We start from the raw sequence: 20,196 nt of genomic DNA on the forward strand, positions 1-20,196 counted from the left end.
TATATCTTTACATTTTAACCAAATTGAGAGGATGCGGTTTTAAAGCAAACACTATTACAGAGTTGTAGAGGTACATATCACTGCCCATAGTTTACCCTTGTCAATCACTACACCGTCATTTGATCGTGACGGAATATGGGATAATTTCTACAAAGACTGAGTTGAGGAAGGGAGGGAGTCAAACACAGCCAGTCAAATAGCAGTTTGTCTTACACACAAAGCTACGGCGCGTTCCATTTGTCTACTCGTTGAGTAGGAAGGGGCTTCAGCTGTTGACTTTATAACAGGACGCGCGTCCAGAGGGGGACTATAAATTGGGGGCCCCCCTTCTCCCTCTCAGTAGCTAACGGTCCGAGGAGTAATAACTAGCGCTAGAGAACCTCACTTCTGTAACAATGGTGCACGCCGTCCTCTGCTCACTGGCAGGTAAGAACACTTCACGAGATTTATTTCTAAGTATTCAAGGATATGTTGTATTATATTCCATCTTTTCCAATTTTACATATTCACGTAATACACATAGGGAAATGCAACCATGCTATTAAATCCCATAAGGTTCTTAAATAGGAGAAATGGCAAAATTTCCTAAATTTTATTTATTCCAATCGTTCTCGGCGCCAGGTTTATTAATTTTCGGGTAATGGAATTATAGTTATTACCTGATGTTGTTATGTCATCGACTGTTATCTCAATAGGTTGATATACTACGGACATTTGTCATTACTATATATGTAGTTCTATCTCTATCTGTTGGTTCATTTTTCGGAGACTTCAAGTAAGATATTGTTGGAATCCACCTTTCGAACAGATTACGTTTCTTTGTAATGTTTCCCTGGTAACCATGTACAACCTGCCACACCATCTTTTCTCCGACATTAAGCTGATGTCATACAAGTGAAATTATAATCAAAACAGCGTTCAACCCAAGCAACTCAATTAAATATAGTAAGGTGGTCCAGTACTAGATTCGACCCCCGACCTGGATGCATTCGAAACAAATGTGTCCCTGCAAGACTGTAGAGCGGCACATTGATACGACACCGCCTAATACTTCCTTCGGTGGTCACTTGCACAAAGCGATCTCAGCGCTAAGATGAACGTAACTCCCATACTTTAACATAGGCTTACGATAGTCGTAGCGCTAAGATCGCTTTGTGCAAGTGGGCCCTGGTACCTGGATACGTCCATCGGGGTTTATCTAGGCATTGTCAGAGACCGATATTTCTCATGTAAAGAAAATGGCAGTAAACATTGCCGAATTAGAATTAACATTTCCTAATTTCGTTTAAGACATCAACGTTAAAGACATTTCGAAGAAGTAGTTTTAATAATTACTTTTACATTCTCCGATTGGAAACAGAATACCTCTGAAATTAGGAAATAGGGATGTTCCAAACCCAATGAGCCTGCCATGAGCACTTAGTTATCAATCTGGCAATGTCTTGAATATATCAACCAAGTACATGATGTTCTCACTGTAAGTATTCAGCAGCTGCCTCTGGCGGTCATGTGAAAGGTTGCCATGGTATAAAATAATACATGGGTATGTTATTTAAGTGAAATACTTAAAGAATGATTCTGAGGGTCATTTCAGACACTTTTAAAAAAAGAACTTCAGCCAACAGGGCATCGTTTGTGTCAGACTTTTGTCAAAAAATATATCTGTAAAACATCTTAAAGATGTATTCGTAAAATTAGAATTATAAATAATTTTACATGATTTAGAAAAATAAACACTTTTCTTTGTAAAGAAAACAGCGATCTACACAATTGATCCTAAAGTATCCTAGTTTGTGGGAAGAACGGTTAAACGTGAATACTGTCTACTTAAGTTTGCTTATTTCAATGAGCAGGCTTCTATATATTTCCAGGGAGATTGCATCTAGGTATATGTTAAATTCAGTGACCTCGACCTGTCACTATATCTCGACTCTAACACTGTAATATTTTTCATCAGGGCTGCGGCGTAGATAATGCTTACATTTAAACTCATCTCCCACCAGCCTCCTCTTGTACAGGGTGCACATCAGATGACGTCGTGACTTTGTGCGGGACATTACAACAATGGGCTCCTCATGTCGCTGTTTCACGTGCATCAGAGCATTGACAATCGCTTCAAATTATTAATTGTAGAATTCTTGATTCTATAGTCTTGCAATATAATTCAGATATCGTTGATAACTAAAAATACAGATAACCGTGGTCCTACTTTATAGGACTGGAGTGAGTTAGTGAGTTTGGTTTTACGCCGCTTTTAGCAATATTCCAGCAATATCACGGCGGGGACACCAGAAATGGGCTTCACACATTGAACCCATGTCGGGATTGGAAACCGGGTCTTCGGCGTGACGAGCGAACGCTTTAACCACTAGGCTACCCGACCGCCCCTTAAAGGTCTGGAAGAGCTGAACTTAAAAATATTGACAGTAATGTTCCGCACATACCCTGGCGTCATATAGCTGGAATATTGCTGAGTGCGGCGTTAAACAACAAATTAATTATTCAGGAATACAGACGGTCATTTGATTACTACTCCTGACACTATTACGCAAACAGTCATAGGATGCGGTTCATCAATATAGTTTTCAAGTTTGATTTTTTTTATGCGTTTAATTTCACTATATGGTAACCGTTCAGTGATACTGTTCCATCAGTGGTAACGACAACGTCGTGTTTGTCCCCAGGGTATTTTTCTACAACTGTCATACCACAGAACAATGCCCCATACATTGTAGAGGGTGTCCCCATGTCTCTGTTAAATAGAAGTCGTTAGCCGGGCATGTCATCTCTGCCCTCAATGCGGAAATGAGTTGGCCTACAGTTGGCGTATTATTGTCGATAGGTACATCTAATGCTAATACAAACAAATCGGCCACCTCCTCCCACAAATCGCCAACATTGATGAGGTCGGACTCAAACTTGATCCTGATGAACCATCCACATGAATGCCAGGAAGTAGATGGCCAGCGTCCCCCACTAATCCTGCACACACAGGAGGATGTAGACCTCCCCTGGTCGCGTGACGCCGAATTGTCTCTGATTATATCAGGAATATTCCACGTTGTCCAATTGCCGCGAGGACAGCGGTAGACAAACAGGCAACCTGCCCGAAGACACGCGGGACGGCGGCTAGTTGTCTGATAGAAGTCTCAATAGCGTATTGCATGTCTTAGGAATATTGACGAATTAAGATTATCCGGTTTTATTAAACAGGGAGGATCCAGTGTGTGTTTGTTCAGGGATGTTCGTTTTTTATTGGGGACGATAGCTGTTGCTAAACGAAGCTGTGGTTTTGTCACAAGTTTAGGTCGAAGTGGGCCAGATACGAAGCCTGTCGGGGTTGTCGTGTCCTTGGGTAGTAATTGTGCCAGTGGTAATCTTCTGGTACACATCAAACTCAAGCAAGAAGCATGTAATGTTTGTACTCTGCTGCATTCTGACTTCATGCAAGCTCAACGAACTTGTTTAGCCCACATGAAACTTAATATGCAAAATGTATACATTCGTCTCCGACTGTTTGTTTCCTACGTTCACATACACACATACACCCTTCACATAGACCTTGTCAAAATAGTTTTTCGGTCACTGCATACAATTTGTTCTCTGAAAAGGCATCCAGCATGCCAACGAACATATCTCTTCGTATATCTGAGGGCCGGGCCATGGTTTTACAAATATTAGCAAGGTTTTTTTAATGTTGGCCAAGGTTTAAATAGGTAAGACCATTGATTTTATGATTTATCGTTGAAATAGTCACACCTTTGGGTGTAACTGATCTTTTCAATGATTAAACCTCGGTCTAACCTGGACATCGACATTGCTGATCGCTATTGTCTGGCCAGACACATCTATAATACGTTCCTCCACTCTGACTGACTATTGTACATTGTCTGTTCCAGTTGTTGCCCTGTTCCAGGTCGCTGCCTCCAGTGGTAAGTACAGACAGTCTTCTCTTACTTCAGTTGATGCGTTAACAACTGTTACTGTCTTTTCAAAATGTAACATGATATGTGGAATATGGTTTATATGCTATTGCATATGCATGTATGAAAGAATTCAAAATATTTACTTTTTGTATTTCACCAAATGTGCGGGGGTACAAGCAACTAAGTATGTAACAGGTCCGTGGGAATGTTAAAAATAGTGTTTTTGTGTGTGGGGAAGGTGGGGGTGTTGGGGAAGGGGGGAAGGAGCGTTGTTGCTTCGGGTGCTCAAGAGGCCGTCTTCTGCCTTAGCAATTTCGGCTGACCCTCTCTAGGACTCCTGTGTGTGAGTAGGGAACACATATTTATTGTGAGTTTTTTAGTATTCATTAAAATTCTGTTTTTGAAAAGATTTTATTTCGTATGATTTCATTTTTTATTTTTGACTGCTCTGTTTATAAGCGTTCGAGTAGTTGTCCATCTCTCAGAAATAGAGTTAGCTTGGCCTTCGCTATTGCCTCGCTTTGGTAGGGGCGTAGGATGAAACATGCATGTGCGTGGCTCAGTTAGGGTTGGGGTGGAGGGTAGGGGTCGGGGTGCAAGAGCATATCAATTCTCATACCTCATTGACCAGTCATTAATGGCAAGGGTATTATATTGTTCAGTAAACGTTTACTACAATGACGGCGGATATGAGTCGGCATTTTTTATGACTTCTTCATATCAAATGGCTAATATTTATAGTTTCAATAGTGTTTCTATTAAGTGTTGTGTTTGCAAAAAACATCGCAAACAGTTCAGAGGTGGCTTTGAAAAACACCGATGTTGACATGTCTCCAACACGAAGTCCCCGTCTCTAACACAAACCTGTTCCCCGAGAGCCTGTCTCATTAACCATGCTGAGGCCCGACAATCCGAGGGCTTGTATTAGCATTTACTTAGAATTGAGTCACGCAATGGATCTGCCGTTGTCAATGATGTCGTTAGCTGTAGCTCGTTGTCCCTATTTACCCTCTCATTTCCCGCGCGAATCTGCCCTGAGTGTGCGATGAGCAGACGACATGTTTGCGGAGCAGGTTTGTCAATTTGTTCCACAACACAACAGACAGCTAGATCGTGCTTGATTTCCTTCTGACTTTAAGGAAGTCAGTTTTTGAGGAAGTTTAAAAACGAGCGCATGTCAGCCATCCTGTTGGCCTTATTATGTTCGCACGGACTCAAAAAGATCAGTCCCCATGTTCCAAGGCAGACTGTTATATTCCGACATGAAGGCTCGTGTTCACATGGCCCCCTGAGGGCAGCGCCTACTGGTGTTTATCACAGAGGGTTATCGACGTCTGTTTGTTATTTAACGCCGCATGCACATAAGAATTTCCCAGCCTGTAAATAATCGACTCTTGACCAGTGGTTGATATTATGAACAACGCCGGGGTACGATGACACGCTATCAACCAAGTCACCAAGTCTCTTTGATGATACAGAATGCAAATTTGTCATCAAATCATTCAAAGTATAAGTGCTTCTAGATAATCGGTCTACTGTATCTACATAATGCAAATATCGCTCAGAGAGACTTATACATACAGGGTATTCTAATTTTATTTAATAACGTGTTTGTATCTCATCACGTGACCTAACTTGAATGAATTTTTTATTTTTTCATTTTGTTAGATATATGAACTTTTTCACTAAAAAACATGAGTTTTGTTTACCTCCTTATACCAGTTCCCAACGCGTGTGAGTACAATGCAAATGCTAGGCTATTTTAATTGTATTATTAAGTATGGGAGATGAATGACCACGTAATAGTTGATACTTCTACAAGTCGGGGTATATACTGATGAAAACAAATAAGGGAACTCTAAGCAAAATTGAAGGATAATGGCTACTGCTGAATTCAATGAAAATGGTTCATAATTTGCCGAACAATCTCTGATTATCCTCGGGATATACAGAATGTCGTGCCTTCCTTTATAAACTGGGGCGGTAGGATAGCCTGGAGGTTAAAGCGTTCGCTTACGGAAAACCCGGGTTCGATTTGTCACATGGGTAAATGTGTAATTCTTGGGGTCCCCTGTCGTGATATGGATGGAATAATGTCACAAGCGGCAATAAATTCACTCACTAACTCTTTGATAACGGATCCTTATTTGTTTCTATGAGTATAGACTACCTTACCACAGAGAGGGGCGCGCGGCAGTGTGCACACTACCCAGGTGCCCTTCGATGCTGATGTAGCTGCCAAAACCTCTCTTCTACAGATACAATGTATCTTTTCTTCATTTCAGCGTCTGGATCCTGCCCGACTCTCTTCAACTTCTACTCCCATCCTACAGACTGCACCAAGTTTTTCCGCTGTTTCTGGGGGTCGCCCGTCGAGTTCTCTTGTCCCGCTGGCACCCACTGGAACCAACACATCCTCACCTGCGACCACGCCTACAACGTCCCCTGCGCTACCGCCATCTTGAATCCTATCTACAAGTTGGTGAAGGACGACGGCTACGGCTATCAGAAGGTCGGCTACGTCAACTACGACGGCAGCAAGGGTTACGAGAAGGGCAACTACGGCTACGCAACCAACAAGGGCTACGAGAAGGGCAACTACGGCTACGCAACCAACAAGGGCTACGAGAAGGGCAACTACGGATACGTGACAAGCAAGGGTTACGAAAAGGGTAGCTACGGGTATGAAAGCAGTAAGGGGGATAATAAAATGTACGGCGGCTCGTACGTGAGGTCCAACGACTACGACAACTACGGCAACTACTTTGGAACCGTTGGCTACACCAAGCAGACCTACCCACCCAGCGTTGGACACAACTACGGAGGCTTCGCAGCTAGGGCCGGTTACGCCAACTACAACAACGGCTACGCAAGGCCACAGTACGTCACCAACGGCTACGTGAAGCCCAACTACGGGGGTTATTCAGCAGGAGGTTATGCGTCACGTGCTGCAAGCGGGTATGCTCGTGTCGGGGACCCCATCGTAGGAAGGGTATACGGCAAGGCTTCATACGCCACCAAGAATTACGGTGGTTGGAAGAAATAAGATGGCGGACATCTGTGATGCTGACTTCTATTATCTGTCCTCCGAAGGTCACATGACCTTCACCCTTGGACGTTCTTGTCTTTCCATTGCGCGGGTACAAAACACTACAAGCTGTTTACATATTATGACCTTTTGTACGATTCTGTCCTTGTTTCTGCGAAATCTTTGTGATAACTTCAGTAATATGCTTCAAGAGTTCAAAACATCTAACAATCTTGATCCGTCTTGCACAGAGCAGTTTTAGCGATAAAGCTATTGTACTCCTATACTTAAACATGGACTTATCCCAGTTGGAGAACTAGATAAGATCGCTTCAGGCAAGAGAGTCATGTGGATGTATTAGACTAGACACTTGAGTGTGACTCCAGTCCTTATTATGATGTACACCTTACACACTGTCCAATGGACACCGTCGCTACTGAGTATTTGGTACGTAGGGTCATCTTGACCAGGCGATTTATTCCTCAGCTGAACCATGTAGAATGTTGGTAGTGCAGCTAAACAGAGCTGCTTTGAAGCCCCTCCCGGGGCAGCCATTGTCTGCTGACGGCGCAGCTATTAATCTTGTCAGTAGCGCTCTGAGCCATCACGCACCAGATACCAATAGACGAAAGCTTCTTGCTATAAACAGCGCGTCTTCACAATGCGGCATATCGTATATAGAGTTGGTGATTTCTCAGAGTGTTCAGAACGGCAGCGTAAATTAGCCAGACTTGCAAACATCAAACCATAGCAGTAGTGCGCTTTCTTGTGCCTGTCAGTAGTCTCGCCATTAAGCCTTCGTCTACAGCTTCGCTGGGTCCTGCGCTGGCCCGATTTGACACCGGAAAAAACTTTCGAGTGACCGCAGCACCAGCGAACGCCTTCAGCATGGTTCCTCTAGTGACGTCACTTCCGACGAACCCGAGTGTACGAATGTAGATAGATGAACCGATGGTTCTTGTATACTTCTGTAGTTTTTTGTACATTCTAGTTTGATATTGGGGCGACTGTCGGCCGTCTCCTATTTATTTCTGAACCCGTGTCATGTTCTGAATGAAAAATGCATAGTATATTTCTACCTTATTTTTATACACACGTGTAAATCTTCTACTTTTGTGATGCCATTATGTGCTGTTTCAGTATATCTAGAATAAAGGTTGGGTATGACATAACTCCATGTTTTGTTATCTCTGTTACATAAGGGTGCACGGGTGGCCCAGTCGTCTAAGGCGCCGCCATTCGCTGTGAAGAGTTGCGTCCCTTGGACATGCCAGAAACTTATGATTTTGGGTTCGAATCCTGGTTCGCCCTGATTATGTTTCTAGGTTTGTCAGCACCATACCCGTGCTCTGGGTTTCACCCAAGTGGTAAACGTCTGAGACCTGCATCACTTCGGGCTTTCCTCCCATATTAAGCTGACACACCGTGATATAACTGGAATATTGTTAAAAGCGACTGTTAAAAGGGGCGTTGAACCCAACTCACTCACTCACTCTGCTACATAAGGGGGCATACCAGTAGTCCAGTGGGCTCAGACGCCTACAACTATTTCTTGTTGGTTCAGTTTTAGCCAACATCAAACATGGGCGCATGCTTTCTTTTGCCGGCAGTTTATATAAACTGCTCAGGGCGGTGGGGTACCCTAGTGGTTGAAGCGTTTGCTGGTCCTGCGGAAGACCACAGTCCGATTCCCCGCCAGGGAACAATGTGTGAGGGCCATTTCTGGTGTCCCCCACCGTGATATTGCTGGAATATTGCTAAAAGGGCTTAAAACCATACCCACACACTATAAACAATTCTCTCATTCTGGGTCACATAAAAGACCTCATTTCCTTTCTGACTAATATAACATTCCATATTCAACAAGAAGGTCGGGTAGATTTCGTAAGACAAATTATTAATTTGCTCCACACAATAAAAAAGTTTGTTATGATGGAAATTATCTCCCCTGGTCAAATCCCCCTTGTGAAATAATACGTATTATGATGGTTGAGGGTGTAGTCATGTTTTCAATTGGTAACTGCTTGAAATCAGTGAGTATCAGTGAGTAGTGTTCCATGCCCATTAGCAATATTACTGTTGTAGTAGGTCACAACACAAACCCTGCACCATAATCCAAGCAAAGACTTTCAGAGTATAATGGCAAGCAGTCATCCAGGAACCAACTGTTTCAGTTCAGTGGCTAAAAAAAACAACAGGTATACATAATAAACGACCCTTTCAAACACCTGCTCAGTAGTCATTTCAACCATCCGATCCTCATTCTAAGGTGCCATTTTGACCACACAATCCTCATTCTCAGATGTCCTTTCCACAACACAATCCTCATTCTCAGCTGTCATTTTGACTAAACAATCCTCATTCTCAGCTGTCATTTTGACCACACAATCCTCAATCTCAGCTGTCATTTTGACCACACAATCCTCATTCTCAGCTGTCATTATGACCACACAATCCTCATTCTCAGCTGTCATTTTGACTACACAATCTTCATTCTGAGGTATCATTTGGACCACACAATCCTCATTCTGAGCTGTCATTTTGACTACACAATCCTCATTCTCAGCTGTCATTTTGACTACACAATCTTCATTCTCAGCTGTCATTTTGACCACACAATCTTCATTCTGAGGTATCATTTGGACCACACAATCTGCATTCTGAGCTGTCATTTTGACCACACAATCTTCATTCTGAGGTATCACTTTTACCACACAATCTTCATTCTGAGGTATCGTTTTGACCACACAATCTTCATTCTGAGGTATCATTTTGACCACACAATCTTCATTTTGAGGTATCGTTTTGACCACACAATCTTCATTCTGAGGTATCATTTTGACCACACAATTCTCATACACAGTATTTCTTGTTAAAACATATTCGCTACATGTGATTATGAATTTTATTCATATGTAAGATTCCACTTTTTGTAAAATCACTTCTCAAAATTATCACATGATTCATTAGATTTGTTTGAACAGAGTAGCACCATGAAACCAACATGGGAAATATTTGTATGGTGGTGATCTACACAGTGTGTATATTCCTGCACAGTGCTCCACAATCCTGAATATCTAGCCATTACAACCATCCACAACCAATAGTACTACACCCTGGTATAAAGCAGCATATAATACATACAGCAATGAATTACTGATCAATAAAACACTGGGGATAGTCTTCACATTGAAAATTGAAGTGGAGACACCAGCATATCATATACAGTGAAACCTCATTAACCCAGACACCCCATCCTGCAGATTACAGTTGGGGATGTCTTCATAAAAAGAAATCACTCCCTGACTCCTGGCAATCCTGGAAACTGACTTATTAACAGGGTTTTACTGTGAACATTATTGTCTGGATTAACAGGGTTTTACTTTGAACATTATTGTCTGGATTAACAGGGTTTTACTTTGAACATTATTGTCTGGATTAACAGGGTTTTACTGTGCACATTATTGCATTATTGTCTGGACTAATGGGGCTTTACTGTGAACATTATTGTCTGGATTAGTGAGTGAGTGAGTATGGTTTTACGCCGCTTTTAGCAATATTCCAGCAATATCACGGCGGGGGGACACCAGAAATGGGCTTCACACATTGTACCCATATCGGGAATCGAACCCGGGTCTTCAGCGTGACGAGCGAACGCTTTAACCACTAGGCTACCCAACCGCCCCTATTGTCTGGATTAACAGGGTTGTACTGTGAGACATTTCTGTATGGATGAACAGGGTTTCATTGTGAGCATTAGTATCTGGATAAACAGGGGTTTGACTGTTACCGTATTGTCTGGATTAGTGGAGGTTTCACTGTCGTAAATCAATAAGTAACTTTTGTATGATTTCCTTCATATTTCACACTTATTCTCCAAAAGATACATATACATTATATTAACATAATAATCAGTCCAGTTACAGTGGAAAAACCACAACATCTTGTGCCTGAAGCACGTCATAGAACAAACAGATTTGTAAAAAACGTAAAACCTTTGCCTTATTTCACAACAAATAAAAAGTACATTTCACCCTTTCCAAACAAACACAAGTATATAAGTAAAAGCTGCTCTAAGACATCTAGCAATAAAACAGTAACAACAGAAATGTGACACAGCCAAACCATTACAATGAAGTCATACTATTGTAGTTGTAGTTGATTCTAAAACAGGAGTTAACTGGCCATTCTGAAAGAACATTTTAACAAGTAAAACCGACGCAGCTACAGTTGATTTCTCCATGACATAGTGCTAAGTTGCTATATAGAATCTGTATACAAGACAAGCTACAGATATAGCTCACTACTGATTTGTAGACCAACACAAAAATCTGCATACATTTTACCAGACTGCACCACTATGTTAGCATACCCTGTTACTTGACTGTGCAAGTAAGGTAATGCATCAGTTAATGTTGGCTACTTTCAAACAAATGTATGTTTCCAGTGCTCATGTCACACTTTCCATGTGTGCACAAGGAAAAAGCCTTTGATGCCTGGCATCAAGTGACCCTGTTATTCTGCCTTAATGTTACAATATTCAGTCTATATGTTACAGTATTATGTCTATATGTTACAGTGTTCTGTCTATATGTTACAGTGTTCTGTCTATGTTACAGTTTTTATTCTATATGTTACAGTGTTAAGCCAATGTTACAGTATTCAGTCTATATGTTACAATATTCAGTCTATATGTTACAATATTCAGTCTATATGTTACAGTATTATGGCTTTACATTACAGTATTCAGCACTTATGTTACAGTATTCAGGCAAGTGGTGAGAAACATGAGTAGTTTTCCCGGCAGATGTCATGTGTACAGTATTGCATGTATGACATGGAAATGGCAAGACATGATATGAAGGCTATATACAACAGTCGGGGTAATTACATCCCCTGTCTGTCACACTGAACACATGCAGTACATCCAAGTACAACGCAGTACAATGCAGTACAACACAGTACAACACAGTACAATGCAGTACAACACAGTACAATGCAGTACAACACAGTACAACACAGTACAATGCAGTACAACACAGTACAACCGTATTTCATCAACCAACGACAGACAGCCTTCCGACAGGAACCCGTGGTACATTGCATATTATCAAGGTATGGTTATTGCTGTTATGCCATGATCAGTCATGATGATATCCCGGCAGGCTGTAGTGTAGCCAGGTCCAGGGAAACCAGTGGTCGAGATGTGAGCAGCGGTCCAGACACTATCTGCCAGGTCACAGCTGGGAGCTACTTCTCCGAGATGGCCATCCATCCATGTTCTGTAGACATTATGACCAACCAATCACCATTTATGTCCCCTCTAACTCTTATCAAAGCTGCCTTTAAATCCCCAGGGGAAGTACTTCAGCCATTTACAGCCAGGCTGTGTCATGAGTGAATTGTGTCAGTGCTCGTGCAGTACACGCCTATCACAGCCAATATACAATCGAATAAACAGTACTCTCATATTAGGTTGGCTATCATTAAGTGCCAAATACAACATCAGAGTGCAGCCATTTTACAGAAGCCAGGTCATGTGATCAGCTGCTACTTCTTGATTGGAGGGAGTAGTGGATCCTCTTAGCTGTCATTCTGAAACCAACACAAACATGATGTCAGCCCTTCAAAACCATATTTTTCAATTGGATATGTTCTTCATCCAATCTTTAAGTCAGTACAAATTTTTTTCAGATCATTTCAGTCCTACATGTTTGTTTGTTTGTTTGTTTGTTTGTTTGTTAATGCCGCTCTCCAATATTCCAGCTATATGACGGAAGTCTGTAAATAACTGACCAGACCAGATTGGACCAGACAACCTAGTGATTAATGCCGAGTGCCAGGCAGGTGAACAACAAGTACCAACATTTACATATTTTGGTATAACATGGCCAGGTATTGAACCACCGACCTTCCACTCTCCGACAGACGCTATCTACCAGACCACGGAGACAGTCCATTTCAGTTTCATACCATGTTTCATGTATATCTACTTTTATTATTTCTTGTATCAATACACAACATCACTACCCAAGGAAATGATATACTATCATACCTGAGTGTCAGAATAGTGAGATCTGATTGGTCCACATGATCTTGATAAAATACTATGTATCCCGCCTTGGCGGGAAATAAATTTCTCATCGGGAGAATAATTTCCTTTTACCAAGCCACAAAGAAGACAGGCTGCATGTGGATTTCTTAGAGACAGAATAAATCCTTTTTACCCTGCTTTAAAGCAAAAAGCCATCATCTCGTGGTATACAGCCTGACATGGGATGTATAAAACCCTGTGTACAGCTTATGATCCTGCTACAAATTATATTTTGTCATGGTACAGAACATTGTCATGCATATCACAGGAGTATCATGGTACATGTTGCATGTCATGTTGTCAAAGGTGTACAAACAAGTATATACTATCCTAAATCATATCAAGTCCAAATTCACTCTAGTCATACAATATGGACTGAAAGCCTGGGTTACAACCCATTTAGCTTTTAACCTTCTTCCAGGAAACATGTTCAGAAAGCCATTAACCCCTATCACCAACACTACAAAAACAAACGTGGACCATTTAAGGACTGGTGTTAGATCAACAGAGCTTGTATGATCACCAGCCTTTCTCACATTGTCCTTAATTAGCTGATGTTGTCGGACTGCCCCTCACCGGAGTGTCAACAAACACATTTGAGAAAGGTGGCCGAAAACACATGGTGACCACTTGCTTGTTAGTGGACAGAGCAATTCAAAGTGTTGTGTAAATGTTCAACTTGAGCCTGTAGACTAATGACCAGAGGTCCGTAACTGAAGCCAGCGATTGTTTAACTTTGTGGTAACAAGTAAGTTATTCAGCAAAATTAACAAAACAAATACAAGGTGAAATAAAATTAGGTTATTTTAGAAGCACAACTACTAAACTAATAACGTCACTAAACTAAATACAAATACCATCAAATTTCATTGAAATCAAATCTTGAAATTGCTACTGCTAAACCAAGATCTCAGGACATCCCATTGTGGGTGATGTCAGAACAACAATGAAAATCTTCCATGAAAATGATATTAAAATGTTCAATTGGTTTGGAGGAGTAGAGTACATTAGTATTTAGTTCTGCGATTATGGACAGATGGATGGACTGACAATTTTAGTAAAATCTAAATATTTTTTACATTTGTATACTTATCCTGCATTACTCCGTATTGCATTTACTGCTGTCTTTGACAGAGTGACGAACTGTGTGAGATCCAGCTGCTGAAGAAAGTTGTCCCAACCAGCTCAGGAGGCAGCGCCCTCTCACAGTCGGCACGTGACCCGGAAGTCATGACGTCACACAAAAACACATAACTGCTTTAAACATAACATCTGAAACTTCGTGGGGAGGTAGCGTAGAGAAAGGGAGGGCACTTAGACTTCGTAATGCAGGATAAGTATACAAATGTAAAAAATATTTAGATTTTACTAAATTTTTTAACTTATCCTGCATTACTCCGTATTGCATCTTTATCAGACGGCATGGCCGGTGGGCATACCTGCAGATGTGAACCATATTAAACCCTCGTCTAGGTCCGATGAATCCGCACCGCATACAAGTGATGACCGGAACATCTACGACCATTCCTGTCTTCAGGAAACAAGAGTCGATGCAAAAACGAAACGCCCGAATAGGTAACCGAAATACAATGAGGCGTGTTGCCAAAATATATAACTTACCGAAGAGCGAAAGCGAAACGCAGTAGAGCCCTCTAATCTGAGGCGATAAACACCAGAGAGTTCGACGGGCCCCGCTCGGGGAATCGAAGAATCAGCGGCGTCGGCGGCAAAATTTACGACCAATCCCAAGAGCGAATGCGAAACGCAGGAGAGCCCTCTAGGCTGGAGGCAAGGAACACCGGTGAGGTCGACGGGCACCGCTCAGGTATCAGAGAAGCGTTGGCGTCGGCGCCGGTGTCCACATCTACTACCATTCCTGTCGTCAGGAAACGAGAGTTGATGCAAAAAGTAAAACCCGGATAGGTGACAGCAATAGAATGAGTCGGGTAACCCAAAACTAAAACTGACCTAAGAGCGAATGCGGAACGCAAGAGATCCGTCTCGTCTGGGGTGATAAACACCAGAGAGGTCGACGGGCCCCGCTCAGGGTATCGGAGAATCAGTGGCGTCGGAGATAGATGACCTGTTGGGCTACAACCAGGGACCAAAACTGTGAACGCCGGCGACAACTTTCAAGGCTACATCACGGAAGTAGTGGTTGGTGAAGGCGGTGTCCGATCGCCACGAACAGGCTTCCCTGAACGACTGGATGGAACAGTATACCGTGAAGAACCAGTGTAAATACGATCGCCCTGATCTCATTTTATTTCAGGTGATAGCCTTTGGGGGGAGGGTCCAATCCGGCGGCTCATAAGCTTTAAGGATGACCGTCCGGAGCCACAGGGAAAAGTATTCCGGCTGACCAACGACTGCGACGAAGGGGAGACCGGCAGAAAAAGGTGTTTCCTAGACTTGCGGCAGTCTTTAGATCGTAGAATAACCTTCAGTGCCCTTACTGGGCATAATGACGCTCATCCTCATCCTCGGCACCCACACTGGACGAGGGGGGAGGGGACAAGGAATGATCTATCAGGCTGTCCTGGGAGTTGAGTCTTTACGCTGACGTCCCAGTACGGTCCATGATGAACGGCGCCCTGGGTACCGCATTCGAACCGGGCACGGGAGACGTCGAGGGCGTGCTGTACATGGACTCGAGCGGCAGTAGTCAAAACCAGTAGAAATACCCGTCTTCTACTTAAGGTCGTAGAAGGAAGACGAGGGGAGTGGTTCGAAGGGCGTTGAAGACCACATTCAGATCCAACGCAGGCGGTCCGAACTTGGCCTTCAGGTCTTCAAGACTGAACGAGCGCAGCCAGGCCCGTAGGTCGGGAATTTTCGTCTTTCTCCGATCGTCCGAGATGGCCAGAACGGAGTAGATGGCGACCAGGTGTGTGGGGGTGGTAAGCCCTTCAACCGACGGGTGCTACGCAAGTACAGAAGGAACTGATCCAGGATCTGCGGTGACGCTGTCATCGGATCCTGGTGTTTGTCAGAACAAAATGCCTGGAACAAGCATCATTTATCAGCATACAGTCCCCCTGTAGATGGACGGTGGGCTGAAGCAATAGCCTTGGTCGCTATAGCCGAATAGCCCTTGGCTTTCTGCAGGTGTGTCAGGCGTGCAGACGATAACATGTGGGTATGAGGGTGTGGCAACAGACCGTGTGGATGGAGCAGAAGGTTGGACCACCCCGGAAGTTCCAGGGGTTGTCTCTGGGTATGTTTCGGAGGTCGATAACCCAACTTCTGGCTGACCAATAAGGCGAGACCAAAGTCAATGGCAGGGGTCGAGTGGCCTGGATCTCTGAAGAACCATGGGAGGGAGAACCGGAGTCGGAAAAGCGTACACGCGTAATCCTTCTCAGGAACGATGGAAGGCTTCGACTGCCACAGCGGTCGTATCCGGCACAGGTGGAATGGAAGACGACAGCTGGCCACATTCAGATATGAGGCAAACAGATCTAGGGTTGGGGTGTCGACCGTTTGACATATTCTGGCCCGAGGCGCCGGAGAGCGTGAGGCGTCGGAGAGCTTGAGGCGCCTGGAACGCCGAAGATGGTGATTCTCGGGGGCGCCGGTCGAGTTTGTAGCGCCGGGAGAGGGGCGAGTACTCTGGGTCCGCAAACACCACACTACGGTGACGTCGTCAGTGGACACGATCAACAGGGCGTGACCGAGAAAGCACTGTCAGCAAGCGACGTCCTGGATAAGCCTTTATCTCAAGGCTGTTGCTGTGCCAATGGTGTTGATCTCTGGATCACAGGTGGTCACAATGTGGGCTGGTGTGGGCCACTAGCCACTGACAAGGTGGCAGGGGAGGTAGTCAGCAACAGGGGTCTGCGATTGCGTACCGTCGGTACGATTCGGAAAAAGGTGTGATAGCCTGCGAGCCAACCTCAAGTAGACGAAGTAAACCAGCTTCACAATCGACCGCCGGGGCATCGACGTAACCGGGTAGTAGGAAGTCGAGGCAATATGGCCATTGCACGAAGTAATGAGATCGTTTTCATCCCTGAAGCGGCGTATAAGTACTCCTGTTCTTATATCGAGGTGACGATGGAGGACGACAACACGATACGAGGCAGGTATGCAACAGGGGTCAGTGGGACGGCCGAGGGACTTTAAGTATCAAATCGACACTGTGTCCGGTAGTCAAGGCGGAAGATAGGAAGGTGTCGTAGTCGAAAAGATCAAACCGGACGAAGGAAGGCGATCTTTTCCATCCCTTGAACGCCTATAGGCGCTATCGTTCTTACAGCGAAGGGTTGATGAAACAAGGTTCCTCGTGACAGCCGTGTTGGTAGAGGAGGTCTATTGTTTCCAACATCCGTACATGGATGGACTGCGACAGGCGCCTGGTTGAGTGGTAGCACCAAGCGTACAGTTAGACATGGAAACCAATCTGTAGAAATACATGGCACCCCTTGCCATGGTAAGTTGACCTAATTCCGGTCGGAGTTGTTGACAGTCCGAGTACTTGACACGTGACATGTAAATCACACTGCGCAGTAGCCGAGAAAACCGCCTTGGAGTCGGAACTGAGGTGCAAACTCCACACACAGACAATCCTCAATGAACTGCGTGAGAGGCGATCAAGTGGTGTACCCGAGTTTTGCGATAAAACACGGAACCCCATGGGCGTCGTGGAAAACCCGGTGAGCGCCGAGGAAGAGTCTCTTTCAGGAGCGCTGGCGCTAGGGTAGGGTAGAACAGCGTTGGTGTCGGCGATGTCGACGAAGTAAACTCTTTGTAAGTGGATGTCGTCGTCGAATCTGATACAGACGCTGTTCACATGACGCTCTGTTTCGATGGAAACCCGCAGGTCATCTCTCCGGAATCATAGCGCTTTAAACGACGGGATTATGGATAACGTCTCAGTGGGCAAGTTGAATCAGACCAACTGTCTATTGGTTGAAAAGATTCCACCCAGGAAGTAGAACGATAGTCACGATCCCGAAGACCGACGGGAGAGTAGCGACAGGAGCGGCGACAGTTGTTTCACCATGCTTCTCCGTGTGACGAGTTATGAGACGGCAGCAAGAGAAGAGGGCAGCAAGAGAAGAGGGCAGTGGCGCCGGGGAGGCGATTGCCGATGGTGCCCCTTAAGCCGCAGTAGAAGATCGGATAGTCGGCTCGTTGATCTGAGCTTGATAAAGCTTGTTGATCTGGGCGCCGGAGGTCATCTTAGTCGCCGGATATATCATAGGCGCTTCTTCCGTAACTCTTGAGGCGCCGGAGTAGTCAGAGGCGCCAGAGACATTAGAGGCGTCGAAGATCATGAGATCAAAGACCTTAGAGGCGCCGGGAGCGCCGAAGACATCAGAGGATGCGGAGGCGCCGGAGCGCGGAGACATCAGAGGCGCCGGGAATTCACGAGGCGCCGAGACATCAGAGGCGCCGGGAGCGCACGAGGCGCCGAGACATCTGAGGCGCCGGAGGCGCCGGGAGCGCCGGGACATCAGAGGCGCCGGAGGCGCCGAGACATCGGAGGCGCCGGAGGCGCCGGGAGCGCACGAGGCGCCGAGACATCAGAGGCGCCGGGAGCGCCGGGAGCGCCGGGAGCGCACGAGGCGCCGAGACATCTGAGGCGCCGGAGGCGCCGGGAGCGCCGGGACATCAGAGGCGCCGGAGGCGCCGGGAGCGCCGAGACATCGGAGGCGCCGGGAGCGCCGAGACAGCGGAGGCGCCGGGAGCGCCGGGAGCGCCGGGAGCGCCGGGAGCGCACGAGGCGCCGAGACATCAGAGGCGCCGGGAGCGCCGGGAGCGCCGGGAGCGCCGGGAGCGCCGAGACATCGGAGGCGCCGGGAGCGCACGAGGCGCCGAGACATCAGAGGCGCCGGAGGCGCCGGGAGCGCACGAGGCGCCGAGACATCGGGAGCGCCGGGAGCGCCGGGAGCGCCGGGAGCGCCGGGACATCAGAGGCGCCGGAGGCGCCGGGGGCGCCGGAGACATCAGCGTTGATGTGGTGGTGTTGGAGACCGTGAACGGTCGTATGTCGTGCCAGGGGAGGCAGACTCTACGTTGGGAGCGCTGGAGCCGCCGGTGGAGTAGGAGACCGTGAACGGTCGTATGTCGTGCCATGGGAGGCAGACTCTACGTTGGGAGCCGCCGTTGGTGCTGGGAGCACTGCGAAGCTCCGCTGAGCGCTGCTGCCGTCAACGTAGGTGGGGGTCGACGAGCACGTTGAGCGAGGTGTGTCCTGGATACTCGCATGAGCTAAAGGATCACAGCGACGAATGACTGCAACATCGGCACTGCCTTGTGAAAGTACAGGGCGTCGTACAATCACGGCAGAAAGGGGCGGCCCCGACCAGATTTGTTCCCGCGGCAACAAGTGCAGCGAGGCAGAAAATCTGGAATTTAAGCAAAACATAACTATGTGGCAAAGCCACAAAGTGCGGGAAGCATAATGTGATTCAGAAACTTTGTATTTCAATGAAGTTTATGAGATCAAACAATGACGCTAAAAGGTAGCGAAAAAGCATAGCTTTAAGCAAACACATAACCATGTGGCCAATCACAAAGTATGGGAAGCATAATGTGATTCAGAAACTTTGTATTTCAATGAAGTTTATGAGATCAAACAATGACGCTAAAAGGTAGCGAAAAAGCATAGCTTTAAGCAAACACATAACCATGTGCAAACACGTAACCATGTGGCAAAACCACAGAGTACGGGAGACATAATGTAACTCAAAAACTTCGTATTATATTGAAGTTTATGAGAAGAAACAATTACGCTGAGAGGTAGCGAAAAGGCAAGGCTTTAAGCACACCAAAACAACATACATAAATGTAATGTATTACCCAAGCCAAAGAGAGAATTCAAAACGCAGAACACGACATTACGTGGCCACGTGGTGAATGGCCAAAATGGCGGGAAAGAAAACAAAATGGCGGGAACAACATTGCGCCCGTAAATTACTGTGACGTGAGCCACAGACGAGCGATAAACGTTACAATTTACGAATGGGAAGACCCTAAGGTCACGGCCCATAACAGGTAACAATGTAGCAGCATATAATGAATGTAGAAACACGCAAAATATAAAAAACAAATAATAAGCTTTAATTTCCACAAGGGATACACAGTACGTCCGTCCGTGGAGGTGACAAAGCAGTTATGTGTTTTTGTGTGACGTCATGACT

General features: G+C 45.3%; 2 protein-coding genes across 4 annotated transcripts in view; one reads left to right on the forward strand and one right to left on the reverse strand.

Annotated features, from left to right (window-relative positions):
* Nucleotides 1–316: 316 nt before the first annotated feature.
* LOC139465886 (heterogeneous nuclear ribonucleoproteins A2/B1-like) lies at nt 317–8,126 on the forward strand. Its single transcript, XM_071247861.1, has 3 exons — nt 317–426; nt 3,900–3,932; nt 6,212–8,126. Exons 1-3 carry the CDS (start codon nt 396–398, stop codon nt 6,970–6,972), a joined length of 825 nt encoding a protein of 274 aa, XP_071103962.1. The 5' UTR covers nt 317–395; the 3' UTR covers nt 6,973–8,126.
* A 1,757-nt stretch (nt 8,127–9,883) lies between these two features.
* Nucleotides 9,884–20,196, reverse strand: part of LOC139465887 (FYVE and coiled-coil domain-containing protein 1-like) — a 46,611-nt gene continuing 36,298 nt past the window's right edge. For all 3 annotated transcript variants that reach the window (XM_071247863.1, XM_071247864.1, XM_071247862.1), the window contains one exon: nt 9,884–12,549. In XM_071247863.1, the coding sequence (XP_071103964.1) occupies nt 12,498–12,549 (52 nt within the window). In that variant the 3' untranslated portion in view covers nt 9,884–12,497. The remainder of the gene's footprint in view (nt 12,550–20,196) is intronic.

This window comes from Haliotis cracherodii, unplaced genomic scaffold (genome assembly GCF_022045235.1).
Source record: "Haliotis cracherodii isolate W230 unplaced genomic scaffold, xgHalCrac1.p SCAF_18, whole genome shotgun sequence".
Classification (NCBI taxonomy): Eukaryota; Metazoa; Mollusca; class Gastropoda; order Lepetellida; family Haliotidae; genus Haliotis; species Haliotis cracherodii.

What these genes read in the sequence shown, in the direction of transcription:
- LOC139465886 (XM_071247861.1), top strand. Translation starts at nt 396, where the DNA reads ATGGTGCACGCCGTCCTCTGCTCACTGGCAG. An exon ending in CGTCCTCTGCTCACTGGCAG is followed by an intron (nt 427 to 3,899) that starts GTAAGAACACTT and finishes TGTCTGTTCCAG; the next exon opens with TTGTTGCCCTGTTCCAGGTC. An exon ending in CCAGGTCGCTGCCTCCAGTG is followed by an intron (nt 3,933 to 6,211) that starts GTAAGTACAGAC and finishes TCTTCATTTCAG; the next exon opens with CGTCTGGATCCTGCCCGACT.